The sequence below is a fragment of the Botryllus schlosseri genome, chromosome 6 (genome assembly GCF_051294905.1).
Source record: "Botryllus schlosseri isolate E-star chromosome 6, Bs_hap1, whole genome shotgun sequence".
In the NCBI taxonomy this organism is placed as follows: Eukaryota; Metazoa; Chordata; class Ascidiacea; order Stolidobranchia; family Styelidae; genus Botryllus; species Botryllus schlosseri.
The window spans coordinates 17,209,143-17,231,033 of record NC_137241.1 but is presented as its reverse complement, the minus strand read 5'-3'; the positions used below and the strand labels follow the sequence as shown (position 1 = coordinate 17,231,033).

General features: G+C 39.7%; 1 protein-coding gene and 1 long non-coding RNA gene across 2 annotated transcripts in view; one reads left to right on the top strand and one right to left on the bottom strand.

Annotated features, from left to right (window-relative positions):
* The window catches only part of LOC145441282 (uncharacterized), a 237,075-nt gene that overhangs the window by 12,158 nt on the left and 203,026 nt on the right, over positions 1-21,891 (top strand). The window lies entirely within an intron of this gene.
* LOC145441254 (solute carrier family 23 member 1-like) lies at positions 9,881-21,683 on the bottom strand. The gene is made up of 11 exons (XM_080319076.1): positions 18,662-21,683; positions 15,366-15,532; positions 15,035-15,293; positions 14,768-14,949; positions 14,574-14,703; positions 14,214-14,320; positions 13,988-14,155; positions 12,675-12,795; positions 12,319-12,491; positions 11,062-11,243; positions 9,881-10,462 (listed from the first exon to the last, which is right to left on the bottom strand). Exons 1-11 carry the CDS (start codon positions 18,773-18,775, stop codon positions 10,293-10,295), a joined length of 1,773 nt encoding a protein of 590 aa, XP_080175202.1. The 5' UTR covers positions 18,776-21,683; the 3' UTR covers positions 9,881-10,292.

Genomic DNA, 21,891 nt, shown 5'->3' with positions numbered 1-21,891 from the left:
TATACCAACACATTGCATGCAATGTCACACACCTCCATTTACGCGTATACTGGTGTGGGCAAACAAGCGCGACGTATGTCTGGATGGCATTTTTTCGTGGAAACACAGGGTGTAACATGTTTACTTTGAATATTGTTCATTGGTTTATCGATTCAGAGTTGATACCCGGATCCGGTTACATACTTTATCAGGGTTTCCGATTTCAAACTGAATGTCGAGACATACATTGACCAATAAAGACACAATATAGTAAGCATGCGGGGGGAAAACTCGACCTGGAATTGTTATCGCGATGGGTGACATAAATCCAACCGTTTTCCGAACACCGTTATCCACATACCAACCGTCGTCGAGGAGGTGTTTTATTCAGACATTTTGACTCTGGAAAATCCAAAGCACGAACCCGGACATCACAGAACTATCGTAGCCTATTGTCCAATTTTCCAAAACATTCATTTCGGTGTACAGGAGCATATTGTATGTGGTTAACCGATGATATTGATGTGATACGACTGATGGGGGTATACTCTGAAACCGATAGTCTGTGTATATTTCCGGCACTGTTCGTTGTAATCTATTTCAAACTATCGTCAATACAACAAATACCAAATTGTCAGGTGTGTTTGTCGGATTTCAAAATGAAAATGGTTTTGTTACTCTAGGAAAAGCTAGATGACCAAGAGAAAATGTATTGTTACACTGGGTAAACGCCAGATCTCCAAAGGAAATGATATTTTTACTCAGGTAAACGACGACTCGCCAAGTGAAAATGGTTTGTTGCTCAGGGAAAAAATATATTTCCAAGTGAAAAAGGTTTGTTACCCAGAGAAAAAATATATTTCCAAGTGAAAAAGGTTTGTTACCCAGAGAAAAAATATATTTCCAAGTGAAAAAGGTTTGTTATCCAGGGAAAAAATTGATTTCCAAGGGAAAAGGGGATTGTTACACTGGGTAAACGATAAATCTCCAAAGGATAATGGTATTTTAGTCAGGTAACGGTTGACCTCCAAGTGAAAATGATAATTTTACACAGGTAAACGTCATTTGTCCAAACCAGTATGATATTTTGACTTGGTTAGGTATCTTGTGTTCAACGCTGGTAGTGTGATTGGTCTTGTTAAACGTAGTTGCCGAGTTGTACAATATACTTTTCGTGCGTATACAGTTACGAAGGGGTGGAAAATGAAATTGCTATTATGATCGTCAGAAGATTGTTGTATGTTGATTTGTCGGAGTAGCAACCCTATCATTCACATATGACAAGCAAAATCATTACCGCGAATACATGTAACTGGTTCGCTCGGTCTCGATCAATGCAAAATAGCTGATTCGTTTTTTGAAACCGTAGCGAAGACCACATGTAAATCGATGCGATAGACTTCTACCCCGTTACATTCAGTCGTGTCGTGTCCATTTTAATACGGAGCCCACAGGTATGACATGCACACACTAACGCCGTGCACAGAAATCGATGATTTTGATTAATAAAAATATTTCTTGACTACATCGGAATGTCTATGTTGTAGAAAGTAAATACTTTTATGGAGTTGAGTGTTTAATGAAAGCGATTGGTTACAAGTATGTGTTGGGGAAAGAAAATTTATTTTTCTGTATGTGACAGTTTGTGACGAAATGAAAATAGATTTGTGGTTTTAATTGAATTGTGACTATGTTGTTTTAATGTACGTTTCAACAGGTAGACTTGACACTGAACAACAATTCGACTCACAAAAAATGTTTGTTGTATGATTTGTCACTGGTGCGCAAAGGGTTAGGAATATTTTTGTATGATAATATCTTCTAGCTGTTTTGTTGTGAGGGCAATCATGTGATGACTCAGCACTTTTCGTTAGCAAAGTAGTTTGATCTATGTGAAAGATGTAAGGACCGTGACTAGAAAACATATGTACTTTGTTGTTGGAGTACTGCTATGGCGTTGACATAACCCTCTGGAAGTGAGTATGCTTTTCTTTCACGAAAGTTTACGTGGCTCCGTTGTAATAAATTTGTGTTAACTAAACTCGGATGGATACCGCAATTGTGCTGGACTTACACATGGTATTCGCATATTGTACACATACAAACTTTTGTGTAAACAACTCTGATGTTTCTGTTCGTACTAGTTCTGTGTTGAACTATTTGATTATCAAGATACATGAACACCCATTCAGACAATAAAGTTCTTGTGATATCGAAACAGTTTGAAAGCGTCACCAATCATTGCGTATGTTCGTAGCATGAGCGAATATTTTCATGTGTCATGAATATCTTTCGTATACACTCAGTGTGAAATGAGATGTGTGGAACAATAATTAGTGTCGTACAAAGTGTTGTGTTTGATTGCGTACTTTTTTATCATTGTTTGTTGTTGAAAGATGGGTGAGTTTACATTTAAATATAGTAAGCGGAACAACTCATGTAATAAATTTTACTCGTTTGAAAATCGACTCGCGTGAAAATACCGATTAACAGTATCAGTGTGAGTAGTATGTTATTTTTCGCGATATGCAACCAATCTTCTAAGCATAACTTGTCGAAATTTATCGTGTCATAGAAAAGTCGGCTGTTACGAATTCGAAACAAATGTACTTCGATTATCACGACGAAGGGAATTGAGATCAATGCAGTATTTCGGAAGTGAATGTGTATCGTTTGGTATGTTCAGCAATCACTAAATGACAAAAATATCAAACTGTGCATACAACTCGGTTAGGTAAACGATACAGTTACAAGTCGGATGCGATCTCGATTTACAGATGACAGCTTGATGATGTAAAGCTCAACCACTCCAGTGTGTTTATTGCAAAGTATTTGACACAAAATATTGAAACGAAGGCCCACCACTTGGTTTCATTACAAGGTGAGTGAAAATTGTTTTCTGTTGGCTATAGGTATGATTTGCATTTAGAAGAAAAACGAACTACACCGATTAAGCGACGCTGTTTAATATCCGATGAGTGAGTGAAATTTATTTGGAGTTCGGTTTAGCGAGTTAATTACCGGCGATTCAATCACATACGAGTAACGTCTTTTAGTGGCAGAGTATTGTGACGACATTTACTTTGATGAATGACAATTTCCGATTTCTTTGGTCGTGAGCGTTCTACAAATATTTCTGGCATACATTTAGCAAGCAACCTACAATATTCTTTTGTTATGTTAATGACTTTCGCAAGTTTGGTTTTATGATTACAATTACTTATTCAAATGATAATTTATGATCACTACTTTGAGCAATACAAACACATTTTGTAGATTTCAGTGTAGCGCCTATTGCGATTTTGTTAATGCTATGAGTTTTGTGTATTACTCAAGTCTAGTAGAATAGGATGCGTCCAGTAAGGATATTCTAAATTGCTTCTGTGTTGATCAAAGTCTTGAAGTGTAAATCTGTAGACTTCACAACGTCTTAGAGAGTGCGAACGGAATTGTGTATTGATCACACGCTTCAAACGGTACTCGATACCCAAAGTGATATTTTCACACTCTGTAAGTTGTGTATGTTTCAAGTCCTGTCACAACTCCGACAACAAATTGTATCAATTGCTGGATTCAATAGTAACGACATGAAATTGTGATATACTGACTCTATATGTAGTCGTTTCAATTAGCCGTCACGAATTTGACCAATAAAGCATTTTGCATCGGGTGTTCAATGTTTGAATAACGAAATTGTTGTTTCATCTTTAGTCTCGGTTACTGGAAACAACTACATTTGTAAAAATATTTTCTGATATCCGTAATACGCAGAGTGATTTGTACCAACACGGAATATCTTTCAAATCAAGAACATTTCAGACAAGTATAGTTTTACAAATCAATATGTTAATAACCACGGTAGTGAAAGTTTGTTGTTGTCATAACCTTTACCACAACACCGGGTCTAATTAACGCGAATAATTTAATAATCAAGTCATGATCAACTATTACATATGGCAAATCAATTTGTCAATAAGGATGTTTACATCGTGATAACTTTCAATGTAGCACCGGCGTTTGATCGTATAAGAAATGAATTCTTAACTAGATTGCTCGACCTTTCAAATCTCGTATACTCAAACATATTGTGTTAAGCTCAAGTCCCCTGTACCGAAGAGTAATTACTTTTGTCTTACAAAATATACCGAGTAATAATTAGTTTGTCTTGCAGAATATACCGCGTAGTAATTCCTCTATCTTACAGAATAGTAACGACTTTTCAAGTTGAATAAAAAAGATGCGTTGGGATATGAATACAACCGAGCTTGTTATGGATTTTAGGTTTTAGTGATTGTATGGACTCGTGTATGCTTGGCTGACTGCTGGAGTTGGTCGGGTAAGTTACAAACGGATTTACTTGCCAATGTTTTCCTGATTGACTGAGTATGGCAAAATGTTAAAATGTCGAGACCTAATACTTTATCCGTACACCCAATTATAACAAAACATACCCGCATTCAAATAATACGTAAGCTACAACTGGATTTAAAACTCGATGCTATTTTGTGGTTAACTCTAGTCAGTGGTCATGTTTGTGTAGATTTCAGGAATGATCATGACGAGTTGGCCGGGTAAATTAGTGGTAGTAGCTATGACCGTACAGAGTTGCTGACATTCCAACATCTTTTACGCTGTAATATACGGATTCACTCGTGATCATTTAATTCTCAGTTATTGTTCAGACATTCAAATCTCGTATACTCAAAATGTAATAGGTTATGTCAAGTCGTATATGTACCGATTAGTAAATACTTTGTCTTGCAGTGTAGTAACGGTCTTTACAGTTGAATAAAAATTATCGGTCATATGAATACAACCAGGATGAATTAATTCAAGTTTGCGAGTTGTAGTGGTATAATCAAGTAAGTGAAAACTATATTTTTAACACCGGTTGATATTATGAATAATTCTTTTGAGTATGGTAAGATGTTAAAATGTCTCTTTGACAAACAGAAAGCCAGATCGTGAATAGAGTTGTAAGGTTTCATTACTTGTTTCAAATAAATATGCGTATAATTTCTAAATATGACCGGGTTGAAATTTGGTAGTCTTGTTAGTCAATCCTATTTCAATTCACACTACGCCAAAGTCAAAATATTCGGTTTCGGATTATCTCAATTTACCTATAGAACCCGAATGGATTCCGACCCGTGCTATAACTAGATCGCTATGTCTGATGCATTATCCTGTCAGTGGCGTAGGGTTTTACAATTATTTCACACCTTTTCGAATAAGCGTCAACTTCGCAAAGGATTAGGGTGGGATCAGAAATAAGTGAGAATTTGTCGGTATTCGAATCATCGTCTGCGACGGTTCTGTTATTCGTTACTTATTAAATTTTACCAGTGAAATCCAGTTCCTGTGACATACTGATTATCAAAATATTACATTGTGGCGATTGGAATGTATGTAACAACAAGTTGTGAGGGATGGCTATGTCTTAGGTGTTATCTCGTGAGTGATCGTGGGATTTGCAACCTATTTCACACCTTTTTGAAGTGTTAGTTTGTGAACGCGGCTATTGTTGGTATTGCCGTCTACGCGGGCTCTGTGGTAAACTAATTACCAAAATATTACATTGTCAACGATCGGCATGTATGTAACAGCGAGTCGCGAGCGGTGGTTATGTCTTAGGTATTATCTTGTGAGCGATCGCGGGATTTTACCAATATTTCACACCTTTTTGGAGTGTTAGTCTGTGAACGCGGTTATTGTTGGTATTCGAATCGCCGTCTACGCCGGTTTTGTGGTAAACTAATTACCAAAACATTACCAAGCGACTGATTCCTAGATTTAGCAAACTATTTCACACCCTTTTTGGTGAAAGTACGACATGCCGCTAGCATTCTATCAACGAAAGTACGAATCATCGCCGCGCCCATAAGAATAACGATATATCGAAGTCGCATTCACCGCAAACGTTGGGATTAACTCGAATCGGACATATATAATAATTTGAGGTAGATACATTAACTAAGAGTCAATCACGTGACTATTTACTTGATACATATTCAACACTGGTCGAGAGATGCCTACACCCGAAAATACGATATGCCGACGCACTCATAAGAACACATTGTGAATCACCACCACTGTCTATACGCGAAATACGACACGCGAAAGTACGACGTGCGACAGATGCCTATACCTAAAAGTACGATGTGCCAACACGAGTTTTCAATACGATATGCGACAGATGCCTATACCTGAAAGTACGATGTGCGAGCGCACCCATAAGAACACATTACGATGTGCGACCGAGAGGGGGGGTCCAAAAGTACGATGTGCCACCACGAGTTTTCCATACGATGTGCGACCGCACCCATAAGCCACAATGGCACACCACGAGCGATCTACTATACTACTAGCGTAGTTGGCTAAGGTGGTATCGTATTTCTGAATTGTGACAGGCATGGTTATTTTTGGCGCATGGCATATGGCATTTTTCATTTTTTTTTAATTTTTGGCATGGCGTGGCCATGAATTCATATTTATAGACTCGACTTAACCATGTTTAACAATATAGTTTGTTTTTTCTTATGAAACTGAAATCACAAAACCACTAGAGTTACCATACGTCCCCATTTAGGAGGACTTGTCCTACATTTTCCAGAAATGTCCTCACTTCGTCCAAATGTCCTCCTTTTTGACAATACATCCTCCTTTATAGCCAAAAACGGTCAAAAAGGCCACGAAAAAGGGGCGAAATGTTGGTATAAACATGTTGGTCGAATCGGAAAAATGAGATTTTTCTTTTAGTCAGCACTGATAGTATATGGTGAGTCAAATCGGAAAAATGACCCTTTTTTAGTCAACACAACGAAATTAGCTCTATAAATATAAAAATCTCCCATTTTCTCGTCCGCTATAGTAACTTTTGCAGCCTATGTCGAACATGTCCTCCTTTCGGGATCTCAAAATATGGTAACCCTATAGCAGGGCCGGCCAACCCGTGGCCCACGAGATAATTTCCGAAATTAGTAATATTATCAAAAATGGATGGCACAGATTGTGAACTTGCAAGGCCAGCCAAAATCTGATTAGTCTGGCCACAACACTTGAGATGTGATGACTAAAATATCAGTTCCGACGCATGGGCTGATCCATGAGCCAGTCACATTTTGGTAGATCTCTCTACACTACAATAAAGCAGAATAATTTGCGATAGATTTATCAAAAGTAAAAATTTTCCACATGCTTCGCGCAGCATGTTGTCACTCGATTTCCTACTTTTAATATTGTTACCCCTTGGAAAAAATGACAGAACGCCTAATGTACCAGATTGAGTTTAACTATATTCGCGATTACGAGACAAAGTGTCGTTCAACATATGTGACCTTGCGTTTGCGCTCGCAGAAAGACCGTCGACTGTGAAACCTAGGCAAAAAATGATTGACGCATGTTGGTCGAAGCTTTCGATATCGATATGTCCAGGCGCCGAATAGTCCATTACTTGCAAACTGAGCCCAGCGATACACAGCAGGCCCGCAATATAGTCTATTGACAATATTATTCGAAAAATTTTCGCGCTTCGCGCGGCAAGTGGCCCGCGCAGTAGTTCGTCAATCAAATGTGGCCCTTTGGCTCAAAAGGTTGGCCACCCCTGCCCTATAGTATCCACACTGCTGTGCCATCAAACAGCAACATTAAAGTCTGAATTGAAAACGATGTTTGAAACCAAATTAACCAGATACAAAACCGAGTGCTTCTGCTATATCTAGTCTGAATTGTCGATTCACGCTATGCGTGCAAAATTACCGGCAGTCACACAGATCACAATACTTAAAATAACAATTTAAAAGGGTTGCTGACACGTTTGGAACACAGCCTTCACTACCCAACCAATAGTTATAGATCATGTGTGACCTTTATACAGAGGTGGTCAGTAACGAAGTACTTCTACTTTTTCGAAGTACTCAAGTAGTTTTCCTCTACTTCTGGTACTTACTCAAGTAGATCTGATTTTAGCTACTTCTACTTCTACTTCGAAATATTTTGTGATCTACTTACTTACTTTTCGCTATTTTCACTTAATCAAGTAGAAGTAGTTTAATCCTCCAAACGGGAAGATAGCCTGAGGAATTTCGGGGCTGTTTTCACGAAGCATCAACATTTAATTTTCATAAAATTTGAGTGAAGCCCAGGATTTTCGTCGCGCTTCGTGCGCGGTGGATACGGGGTGACCAGTAGTAGTAGTACCAACATTTGATATTCATAAAAGTCAAGTAAAGCCCAGAAATTTTGTTGTGCTTCGCGCACAGTAGTTATGGAGTGACAGATATGTTTTCACGAAAGTATCCGTGAATATTATTTAGGTACCGGATTGCTTGATTCCGCTCACACCGCAATGTCGCCAATATTAAATATTTCGTTGCAGTAAATATTGCCCACCATAACATTTGAAACTACTGTTTCGATATCTAGCAATTACCTATCATATCGTAATCTAGCAGCCCATGACGTGTCCTGCTAATCTGGAAAATCCGGCTTTTTTAACGTTACTCCTGTTTTAGCAAATCACCTTTGAAGCATGAAATATATTTTCCGCTTTTTAGATGTGGTATTTATATTTCACTTTCAATTCCGACTATCATACTTTGAGTTCCAATTACTTCCCACCCTTTTGTGTGCAGAAGATACATATTGAAGCATAAAAGTAAGTGTAGTAATGCCTCTATTTTTCGAAAATAAAGCTACACTAAATATAAATTTTACGATCCACAATATTTGTTATTAACGCATACTAATCCCGCAAAGTGTTGAAACCGCATCCGAATACAACTTCTCCGTATTGCTCTTCGCCTAAACTTGAGGCCTTATAATATGGGGTAGGGCAATATGCAATGATATTCTCTAAAACGGGTCTTCTAGTAAACAAAGGGCTAGTATCGCATTTTCATATCAATACTATAATTTGCATCCCATGATGCGAAAGAATGCTAATTCTGTCGAAAATTGATACCTCCTGAGATGCATCAATACGAATCAAGCTCTCTGCACCTTCCAGATAGCTCAATTTGCAGCTTTTGACAGTCCATGCGAACGAATTAAGACTGTTTTCAGAACTACTTACTTACTTGAGTAGATTTAAAGTCAGTCAATTCTACTTCTACTTCAAGTAGTTTTAAGTGGCTTATGGAAGAAGTACTTCTACTCGTACTTGAGTAGATTTTTTCACCGCTACTTCTACTTGAGTAGCTTTCTTGACTACTTTGACCACCTCTGCATTTATAATAATCAACATAATATGAAAAATTATCCACCCAGCGAAGAAAAACTAGGAAAGGACTAAATGTATATGTGTAGGCCTATGTATGGTGACTTACTTAAAGATCGGGAGGCCTTTTGCACCATGTTTGTTCACTGTTCGGTGCTCATTGATGAGACTATGTCCCTATCGGACAACCTGACACAATCTATCAGTCATCGAACAATGAACATGCAGGCAGTGTTCAATTGCAACTTAAAGGGTAAATGGAATTTGGTATATCCACATAGAGCTAAATGCAGCCTGGGCCGCGCGCGGCGGCTACATGATGTATAACAAAATGCAGGAGCATGAGCATTGTCGACAGGAAAATACCTTGCGCTAAATCCAAAAATTAGGGCTCTCTCTCTATTTTTCGAAGCATGTTGATTACTATCTAAACCCTACTTTTGCGGTCAGAGATCATCTATAGATCTATAGTATACTTACTAATCGCCGGATATCATATATTTCCTAATCGCTTGATTGATTGATCGATCCATCCTCAGATTAGCCTTAAATCCAAATTCAAGCGCTTGACTTTTTGACCTCAAGCCTAAGATTTTCATTCACCCTTCATGGCCCCTTGGATGCCTACAGTCTGCTGACCGTGAAGGATTCACGGAACCATAGAATTATGCTTTACACACTTGCTTCATACAACGTCCTGTCAATTCCTGTTCACATGTTTATCAAAAACTTTCACAAAAATCTATATTTTCAAAAAGCCTTATTTTTGGCATTTTCAAAATTTTATTTTTGGCAGTTTTGGCCTTCGGTTCCCTGTCATAAATACCTCGAGGTATGTATCACTTAATGTGATAATGGAGATATGAGAATGGCAATGTATCGAGCAAACCTGCTCGTACATTTGTTACTTTCGACAGAAGTTGGCCATACAATGAAAAGATATGATGATAGTAGACAGAACGCGTAGTCGATTAATTGAACACTCACATGGCAATGAACAAATCAGAAAGAATGAAAATGTAGAAAAATAACAAGCTGGTGAACATCAGCAGTCCGATACTAGCTAACCCCTTTACCAATGGGGTCGAACACCATATCAACAGGATTTGATGCATGACTTCGGTTTATAAGTCGAACAAAAAGGAAGTTGGTCGGCGCCGGGACACTTCGATGAGTACTGTAAGTTGTAAACCCTGTCGTCGGCCCTCCCATTGATTTCTCCTGCAACGCCGTAGTACGTCGCCAATCCACGCTCCTGCTTAGTCCCTGCAGCGGGTAATTGAAACATGTGTCAGCAATGTTCCCTCTAAACTGCGCACGTTCGCAAATGCGCAGTGTTGACACGGTCTCTGGGCACAGAAAATCCAAGTTGCGCACAAAAAATCCAAAGTGATGACCTTTTTTTTAGTCGTTACGCACTGTTGTCCAAGGGTCTGCGCAGTGAGTTGGTGAGTTTGCGCCGACTCGTCAAAAATTAGAGGGAGCATTGTGTGTCAGGTAGAATGTATGATTGTATGTGGATGGATGGAATGGGCGTACGGACGGACCGACGGACTGACTGGCGGACAGACAGACGGACGAACGTATGGACGGGCGAAAGTTAGGGCATATGAATGGATATTTACTTTTATAGGTAAGTGACTAATGAAAATATTTTGTATCAAATCTTAGAAATGCATTGGCACGCCTCATTTATTATACTCAACTGGAAGATAGGTTATCTTACGATACATAACCTCGAGGAAGGAAGGAAAGACAAATGTATGTTATTTAATTGCTTTTAAAGGTAAGTGAGTGAATAAGTGAAAATGTTATGTATCAAATCTTGGAAATGCATTGGTACGCATGCATTATTATACTCTTACCGGGCGATAGGTTATCTAAGATAAACCCTGACGATGCAGCAATAAGCATTGGGCTTCGTAGCAAAATTGAAACCGTTCCCGTCAATTGTTCGGAGCCGAGATCAATCGCATCTGGATTTCTCGTAAAGAACTCGGGTATCACAAATGCAGTGAACATGCTGATTCCGAACACCGTTATGTTTCTAAAAGAAAATGGCAATGGAAGATGCAATACTGCATTAGTGCTTTTCAACCTTATTGAGAACCATCATCCGTACCTTTTTGTTGCACAAATATCATCCGCACAAACCAGCCGAGAATCATATTGTACGAAAATAAAATGAAGAAACTTAAAACTTTTTATTCAAATTTGTAACAAGTAGGCTACCGATTTATCAATGAGTCGGTTGCAGCTAAATATTTCTGGCAATTTCAGACCATTTACGCTCAACATCTTGCTCTAAAGCTCCCTGCATTAGGCTACAAAATGTTTCATCAAGAAGACAACTCCTTTTCCTCGCTTTGATGTCAACTAATGAGGTAAAGTCCTTTTCGGCCAAATTAGTTGTGGGTTTTCTACAAGAGTCTCTAGTGCTCGTAGAGTCGGGTCTTTATCAGAACTATCCAAAAGTTCTATAGGCCTACAAAATACAGCGTGTTTTCCGCGATTTTTTAGATGGCAGAAATCGTTTCAAGAGTATGACCCAAAGGTCACAGCAAAGGTTCATCTCCACCGAAGAGGTTCAAAGCCTAAATCTTCGTTTTAATACTTCTGCCCGATGGCTTTGAAAATAATCTTCAAAACTATCATGCTCGCCACCTTCATGGTACGCTGTTCAAACTTGTGTTCTGTTGTTTCCAATAACGAGAATGCGAGTGAATTTCGACACTCGACAATCCTGCGTGTCTCAGACTCAGACGTGCAGATCCCGTGTAGGTCGGCCGGACTTTTGATTAGTGTAATAATAACAGTTGGCAAATATTAACTTACTCATGCTGGTGCGAGACGAAATGATTGTAAAAGCTACACAATTCGAGGTGCATCGTGCGTCCAACAAGATTTTTACAAATGCGTCGCAACGACAAAAGTTGGGGAGCCAGTGTACTTAATATCCGATGAGTTTATTTGAATTAATTCACTCCCCCCCAAAAAATAAAAAAAATCAACATTTTTCTCTGCATTCATCCGCACCAAGTTTGTCATCCGCACTGAATTGTTCGTACCATCCAAGCTTTGTGAAAGAGGCAAGTGGCTCACTATGATCTCTGATAACTTACCTGTTTTTTGTCATGTCCACATGCTTAAGAGACGCAACCCCAATTGATAATATAGTGCCCACCATACCCAAAATCAATCCACCTATAACCGGCTCCGGCATGAGAGCGAATATGCTGAGAGATTTGGTAAAGCAGCTGACCACAACCATAATCAAACTGGCGATTTGCACAATCTGTTAAATAATTGCAAACAGTCTTTACGTTCTCCTGGTGTTGAAATGAAATTAACTCATCATATTTAAAGGAGGTATTATATACTTTTGTTTACTTCAGATTGTATTTTGAAACAAATTGGTACTGACCTTATAACGAAGACTTTATTTTATTAAGCATAAGTTTTCGTCCATTTGACTCACCCTTCGACTTGCAGCTTTCGAGGCACAGATCACCACGGAATTCGTTGTCCAAGTTGTGGTGCCAGAACCTACACCGAGAATACCATAAAGTACAGAACCCATACCCTGGAACAATATTCCCCTGGAACATTGAGAAAACTAATTAGTCGTATATAACCAATTGGGGCCATATGAATGACGGCGGAAATATTCATTTACAATATGTTATATATTATATGGTAATATATAATATATTTGCAATGCAAGCACATCTGGTATGACGATTTGCGGCACATTCATGGTATGCAATATTCTTTGTCTCTGGCATAGTATTACTTTTCAAATGGAAATCTTTTACGGTCAATCCACTTAAAACTTGAGATGGCAGAATGAACGCAACAGATGCATGATGTAACAGAGTCGCAAAACAATGATAGAGCATGAGAATTATCAACACTTGCGATCGGCTGACTCAACCTATATATGACAACGATAATGGGCAGCTTTGACGGTAACTGCGGGAATTTATATGCTATACCGAGCGAGATAGTGTAATGGTGATGCGTCCGGCTACTTGATCGGTAGGTCGTGGGTTCGATACCTGACCGGGTCAGACCAAAGACTCGAAAACTGGTATCCGCCGCTATATTGCTAAGCGCTCATGCAGCATCCACGGATAGTATGGAGGAGAAAAAACGGGGGTGCTGACTAGCTGACCGTCGTCAAAAGCATCGCGATGGTGCAGGAGAAACCGAATACCCCCTATCTCTCTATATGCACGAGTGTGAGTACTCGGTTATTAGCAGTCAACCGCATTAGATAGCTGATAGATGGAATTAACTAGGCTGGACGTGCTACGTTCATTAAACAATGTTTCTCAATTTTATGCCATGTTGCAATCATGCTCAAAGATGTCGTCGGAAGCGTTACTCGTTAATATTACATTCGCCTTCACCTCTCTTTGTAGAAATGGATTTTCGGCACTCGTTCATATCAAATCGAAGGCTCGGATTTTCAAGCCACTATAGCATATATTTCAAGAAATGCAGCTGCTGAATTCGCTTTGAAATAATAATTCCCTGCCCAATTTCTACATATAGTATGAGGTTATTTACAAAAAAAAGGCATCTTGTTGCTGTTCATCACTAGCCTACAGTTAATATTTGCACACGACAGATGATGGTTGCACGATAATTAAGCTAAATTTGAAGTAAAACTTGAGGGGGTCCGCAGGGGTCCGTGATGGTCCGAACGGGGTCCGCGACGACAAAAAGGCTAAGAACCAGTGCTATAGTGGTATATAAACTATTTATGGCCCATTGTATATACTATACCTGTTCATCGCGTGAGTGGGAGGCGATTGTACATGGCACACTGTAGCAGTTGTGACATAGTGCCCTATTGCCTCCACTGTTGTTGGGATGATTGCTATCATCAACCCTAGTATACCAGGCGCGGAGAAAGTGGGCCATCCTTGTTGGAATGGATATTGTATGCTGAACCTAAATCATAGTTGCCGTCAGTGTTTACAATGCAATATTCAAGTAACTGTTTACTAACCAAGGCACTGAGTTAATTTGATTCATCGTATTAGAAATCGAATCTGATCCTGTCGCAGAAGCAATTATGAAGTTGACGACCAGACCAATTATAAGTGCAGCTAAAACCTGTTGAAGTCATCCGACAAGATGTTAAACCATCAACAATGGTTCAAGGATATTACATCAAACATTACATCAATACATTATTTAGATGTGGTCTCTTCTAATTTTAAAAGCGAAGTAATAAAAGTTAATGACTCTATAAATCCGGATGGATACACTTTGGTATCGACAAAGTTGCCAGGCACGGTGCGACATTGCATGAACTGCTACATATTGTGCGACTCTTACGGAAAATCGAGATGGGATGATTGCTCACCGAGAATAACGCAAATATTGGATATCTTTCCTCCGCTAGAGTAATTCTTTTTTTGGCGAGAGAGTACTGAGGCAATCGTATCGCTGTTTTCTCCATCAGAATGGCGAAAATAAAGAACACAGCAAATGTTCTGCATGTGTAATTGGACTTTCAGATCAGTTATAGATAATCGCATGTCTAAATAAATTTCTTACATTCCCGCCACACCCCAATGAACTTCACAAAGGCCGATAACCAAATCGCGCAAAGAGTATGTCACCATTGCCATCGTTGGCGCTATTGTCAGCGGGCCTATGTATTTGATGAAAATTCCTACTATACCAGTTGCTCCAATGATAGCCTGTATAATACCGCAGACGATGATTGAGCCTTGTATCTAAAACAGATTGGATCCATATTCATGTCAAGGAACGAACGCAAAAAGGAAGATCATCCAAACCCCAAACAAGAGCATCACTCACCATTGACATTCTGGCCATCCAAACTTCCTTGTTGGTTTTGCACGAACCGTCATTTTCGGCGTACCATTTTATTGCGTTGGATGAATTCGATCCGTCACCCAATACACCCAACTCAGGAAGGATAGGACCCGTATAATTACATGCATTTGGTGTGCTCGATCGTAATACAATCTCATTTGGGCACTTCCATATATCTGAGTCAAGCACCGACATCATAGCGACGAGATAAGATATCGAATGTCCTTGAAGTGTAGGCAATCTAAAGATTATGTCCAAGAGATTTAGGTGAGAGGAAACATGCGCAATGTTTTAATTTAGTTAGTTCTCATACCTCACTCCAAACGTGCTCTGAAGGAATGTAGTGATTCCAGCTGCCAGGAAGGTGCTTCCGGCAATTATCGTACGATATTCCTCGTCATTCTGACTATCCTCATAACAAATCAATGGCATCAACATTACTGGCCAAAGGGCAAGTGATCCAACACAGTAGAGGAATTGCTTTAAAACATATATATATATATATAAATATATTTAGGGACTTTTGTGCTTATTCAGATGGTCAAGTCAGAGTTCGACAACATTTTTGAATAACGCGGGCGGGTATCGTCAAACTAAAAGGGTGGCTTGTCAGCAGTAGGCCTTACGTTGAGCAATATGGTGGCCAGCCACTATGGCAGTGGTTCTCAACCTTTTCGTCTTCGTGGACCCCTTATGCACCATCACGGACCTCCGCGCCGTCCGCGGACCCCCGAAGTTTTAGTACAAATTTAGCTCAATTTCTTGTGGAAATTTTAACTGTGGAATAGTATTAAACAGCAATAAAATGACTTTTCTTGAAATTAACATCATACTATAGTCATGCAGAAACTGGGAAAACTTTCATTATTTTAAAGCAAATTCTGTAGCTGCATTTCTTGAAATACGCGGCCGAGTCTTAAAAATCCGCGTCGTCGGTTTGATATGAACGAATGCCGAAAATCCATTCCCACAAAGATGGTGGCGAATGTAATAAGAACGCGTAACGCTTCCGACGACAACTTCGGGTATGATCGCAAGTTGCAACATATAGCGCCAAAATTAGGAAACAGATTTCCAATGAACATATAACGTCCAGCCTATAGCAGCCCATCTTGAAGTTATTCCGAAATAGCGGTTGAATATCACAGGAAAATGGATTTTTGCAAACAAATTTTTCCAAAACGCTAACAAAACATCTCAAATCAGCAATATGTTTAGGGCATTGGCAATTTGACAATTAAAATGAGTTTGCACAGTAAAATATTTCATCTCAGATGGCCATTCTGTTTATGTGGGTCCCGAAGTTTTAGCAGTTATGGAGCCAAACCGTCTTGTGATTTCTTTAAATTAAAAAATACAAAATAAGTTAATCAGCTATTTTGTAAATTTGGAGGTTTCGCGGAACCCCGGTTGAGAACCACTGCACTATAGGTTGTGTCTCTGTATAATGACATAGCGTAGGGGTGACAATAAGCGCCTATCAATCTGGCGGACCCGGTTAGATTCCGGTCGGAGGTTTATCTGGGCTCCTCTTCCCCCACCGTCGCCGTTCTTACGGCGACAAAAAAAGTCCAGAAAAAGACCCGACGAAAGAAAACACCCAAAAGGAATGGAAAGAACTAGTAGAAAGGGCCGCGGCTTCAAAAAAACGATTATTATTATTATTATAATGAACTTCCATCAGCGTTGCCAGGATTAATGTTTTCGTGATAAAATAATTTTACTGAACATCATAACGTTAGGAATCCACGGTTACTTGAATAACAAAGACGTCGTCAAAATGTGATGCGGATCGGAAAAGCGGACTATATTCTTCTTGATTACGACGGTGTAATCGTACCAGAAGTGGTGCTATAAGCCTGAGGTTCTTAAAGTATGGGTCGCGAAAGGTGTAAGTTAGGGTCGCGATCGCACCCGAGCGATCTTTCAATATGTGATATTTGCAGAATTTCTTGCGACAAGAAAATTTCTTCGATCTTCACGCGATATCATGTGTTTGTGCGTATCCAGAGTCACTTTTTTTGGTACTATATCCAACAAGCGAGACATGCATATAAAAGCGGTTGCGACGATGGGGCTTCATCGTGAAAACGTGCCGATATTTATATATCCAAATTGGTTAAATGTTATGACAGGATCTGACTCACATTGGCGTCTCTGGAAAACTGTTAAAACTTGCGTTGGGGATACTCGGGCATGGTAGAGTGAGGGAAATAATGGCGACGCAAATGCCGCACCCGATATTTTTTGAATACATATAATTTACAAAAATGAACTATCGATCTAACTAATTGCAATTGTTAAAAAACTGTTTACTCCTAGTATCGGATTAACGCTGTCGGAGACCGTAGAGATGCATTAATCTATGGTTGTGCTACATGCGGGTTGCGGGGCTATTAGACATAGGTATTTCGGGGCCGACCCTTTATTGCCAGGACGTTGAAGACATGACATGACATTTCGACCAATATGCGGCTGGGCAAAGTGCGGTGCCGAAAACTCGGTGGCGATAAAACCTTCGCCCAAATTGATCGTCGCTCATTGCCCGAAACCTTCGATATTTTGATTGTCCGATCGTCGAAATGTTCGGAGCCGAATAATCCCGATTGCTCCCCAATTTGAAGTTGCGAGCGTCACACATGTTTCTTAAAACTGCGTCACGTACGACTGGTTGTTGCATCGTACTAGTAATCTGCATCTTTTCTATTTCATATATAACCGTAAAACCTAGCACGCTAACATTAAAATGCATTATGTCGATGTGCGAGGCTTGGGTTGCGAGATGCCAATAACACCCAGATTTGGGTCGCGGTCAAAAATCTTAAAGAACCACTGCCATAAGCGATGACCTATAATACCTGGCATGCATCAGTGGCGGTTTGAATTTTCAAAATACGACTCATTTCAACGCGGTGTAACCTGCTGCCGTGAATGCAATTTATTCGGTCATCAACATCGAAGGAGAACAAAGTAGTCAGCGTTGCTACTCAAAGTAGAAGTACAGGTAACGCCGTAAACTTCTACTGAATTACAAACAGAAGTAGAAATTCCCATCAAGACATGTCAAAATTGCTTCTAGTGGAGCAGAAAGTTAAAGGTCTGAAGGCTACTCTAGTCTCAAAAGTAGTTATATTGCGGGGGCTACATACACTTTAACAGCTAATTGGATGCAGTTACTCACGGAATTGCAGGATGTGTCTTCGCAACTAACGCAAACTGACAAATGACTCTACAAATAGTTGCTATCTTTGAAAATTCATTCAATTACCGTAATGCATAGGCCATTTAACGAGGTTCTTATTATGACAATGTTTCTCATAAAAGTGTCACAAACTCATCCCTAAACTACTTTCTATTTTTCAAAGTTCAGAGTGCAAAAGGTTTGTGGTTTTTCCTAAAAAATGTTCAAGTAGAAATGGAAGTTGTCCGAAACACTATCACTTGAGTAAGTATAGTTTAAGTATAGACAAAACCTACTTGAGTACTCTGAAAAAGTTGAAGTAATTTGTTACTGACTACCTCTGAATTTTTGTCACCAGCCAATATCTGTGATCCTATATTTTGCAACGTTCCATCTGCTTCTGCTATAATCCACCAACTATACCATACCTGCACAGCCAGACCAATGCAGGATGGCCATGGTGGGACATCTTCAATACCATATATCAAGGAATCCCCGGCTTTCTCATCTTGGAGCTTGGCATCTGGATTCACCGTATCCATCGGGTATTGCGCATGTACTTTCACTAATATGTCGGCTGGAGTGTCAAAGTATCAATACATATCGTGACTCGGTGCTGAAACTAGAACTTGCGTAAGAATAGGTATTCAACGAGCAATGCTGGTGAATGAATTTGATTGGAATTGTACTATTGTCTCATTTTAATGTAATCCAACACCGGAAGGGCGTCGGACCGAGTGCATGATGCTTGAAAAACCACGCGCACGTCTCTCCTGTAAGAGCGAACTTTTCCTCTGTACAAGCACCAAAACCTCACCGACATCGGCGCAGACAATATGGCGCATTCATCCGACAAAATGCGTGTTGTCACAGCATTATGCAAAAGACAATCGTATGTGATATGATCTTGAGGTGCTTGTAATCACACTTGTACAGACTACTGGATTTTCAAAATGGACAACTACAACCGCTCACATTTCAAAAGAACGAACTAGAACTAGCGACCTTTAAAATCCGCAGCTAACTAACTAAATTACAACTAACAAGATTCAACTCCGGAGAAACTCATATTCTCTTTTATTTTACTGGTAGGCCTAGTTCAAGAGGACGGGGTTTCGAGTTTGAAATGGGAGGGTTTCGCCCCACAAAACTCTGTTCAGCACCACGATTGAAAAACGTCTTGAAATACGGGTCGAAATGTCTTGTCTGAGCCTAAGTAATCTCGGGCATCAAATAGGTAGGCTCTTTGTATGAATGCTCCTGTTCCTTTGGCAATTAAGCGACTCAAAACTGTAACGATAGGGGCGTCTTTCACGCCCTGGTATTACAACGGACTGCGCATGAAATAAATTGAATGCAAAAGATGCGTATATCGCCTGGCTTTCAAAACGCGAATGTAAAAAGTAGCCTAACGTCTCTGTCGAGCACCGAGTCACTTCAATTTGACTTCACGTAAAAACCGCAGAATATCACGGATTGCGTTCACAGAGCGCGGATAGAATGACTGCCGTTGGGAATGCATGGACCATTGGAATACATTCGATGTTATGATTTCCTGTACATACTGCGATGACCTGTTCATGCACACAAAATTAAGAACTTGACGGAAATTGCTCTGGTCATTACGTAAGACCTGTAATATACGAATTATATGTAGTACAATAAGATCGTTCAAACCGAGTGTGCATTTCATGCCTTAGCATTCAGTCATTTTCCATGTGATCAAAGCACATTTTACAGGAATGACGAACCTTGTGATGTTATATATATTAGACCAGTATTACTAAATCCAAAGTGGGCCAAACAGACCTCACACACCGAAAGAAATGCTTTTCTGATGCTAGTATGCTATATGTTTTGTGTTCGTGGTCAATTGGTCATGTTTGAAACCGAGAAAGTACATGTGGACAAGTAAAGGTGGTCTTCGGCAGTAGTCCAGTAGATTTTGCCTACTTGGACTATACTTACTCAAGCGATTATGATATTTGGCTCTTTTCACTTCAGCAGTTTTTGGTAGAACTGGATTTCGTGGAGTAGGCCAAGAAAGTATTTTGAGGATAGGTTCACGTCCTGATGACCGGGTGAAATAGCGCCTGCATGTTACCGTAACTAAATATATATTAGAAATTCCACCAATTTGTAGCGTCACCAGCTTTAGTCATTTTGTGTTAGTTGTGAAAATGCATCTTGCAATCCCGAGAGTATATAGCAGTGGTTCCCAACATATTTCGTCTCGTGGACCCCTTGGACGATATTTGAGCTAAAATTCCCCCTATGAAAAAGTTGCCTGTGACGAAAAAAGGTGCTTTTAACACACAACCATTTGTTGACTGAGCAATATATGGCCAAACATATTCAGATATGTCCGATCTATGTCGAATGCGGAAATCACTACATTTTGGTAAAATACAACTAAATTTGACCTGTTTTTTACCGGTCGGGTAGCCGCTGACGAAAAATAAATCATGAAGTCCGGTTGCTATGGCCTTGAGTTGAATCGATGAATTTGGTATGTTTTTTTCACGTTAGCGCATATGTTGGCTTAAAAAGGTAAACATTTTCACCAGCGGCCTTGCGCTGTATTCGTCTTGACTTTTTCCTGATTAGTGGCAATTTGCTCGAGAGGCTGTCACGGGCCCAACGAAATCATCTCACGAGCCTAACTTTATCAGGGGGTGTAATATCTACGAAAGGCATTTAAACATCCACCTAGCTTAAAATCCGCCCACGAAACATACAATTGTGAAGAACTAGTTTCATACTTAACAGTTCTACCATAAAAATCGAAAAATCTTGTGAACCCAGTGTATCTTCCGATTCAAACCTAAAGTCAGATCCCCCCTAAAAATTTCAAAATTCCCCCCAAGGGGCGAATCCCCCTCTCCGGCTGGGAACCACAGGTATATCAGCAAACGATCGGCTACACATATACTTTTAAAACTATACTTCATTTTCTTCTTCCGGTTGAAGTAATTTTGTTATGTCGAACTCCTTACTGGAAATTTGCAATATCTTTTTACAAAACTTAGCAGTGAACAGGAATGTGCGTCATCAGCACGTGAAATGTTGATATGATTTAGATCTGGTCCTTTTACCCGCTACCACAGTAACTGATGAAAAGCTAGCTGGAAAACGTTACTGTAATGTCGGTGATTCAACGTCAATAAGTAGGACACCAACTCTCTCCTGCTCTCGCTACACTGACCGCCAATTACCGGCGCAAGTTTAAGCTTTCCATAAACCAAATGTCAGACGAATCTTACTTTGAATTCACATCGATTATTATAGTAATACAGAGGGGGGAGGGGGCACATTTTTCAGGATCAAGCAATATTGCCGTGACAACTTTTCTGAACGTTTCACTTATTGACTATAGTACCCAACACAGCAGACTTGGCAAAGGTATATATAGTATGCGCAGATTTTCGCGCGAAGAAAAGTTCAGCAAATATTATACATTTAAGTACGAACGCGAATCATGCTCAGAGAACCATTTCTACGTAAGCATGCTATATTCCAGGTTTGATTTACGGCCGTATAGAACCGAACCTGCAGACGCCCGTCAAGTACGAAATCCACGATTTCAATGTAAAACTACCTTTAATCAAGACATTTTACCGTTAGATACACTGTCTATATATTTTTCATTTCCTTCAAC

Excerpts from the sequence above, each read along its gene's own strand:
- LOC145441254 (XM_080319076.1), bottom strand. The coding sequence starts at position 18,775 with ATGGATACGGTGAATCCAGATGCCAAGCTCCAAGATGAGAAAGCCGGG. Across the intron at positions 12,796-13,987 it reads CCCACTCACGCGATGAACAG|GGGAATATTGTTCCAGGGTA; the intron begins GTATAGTATATA and ends TCAATGTTCCAG. Across the intron at positions 11,244-12,318 it reads GTGGACATGACAAAAAACAG|AAACATAACGGTGTTCGGAA; the intron begins GTAAGTTATCAG and ends ATTTTCTTTTAG.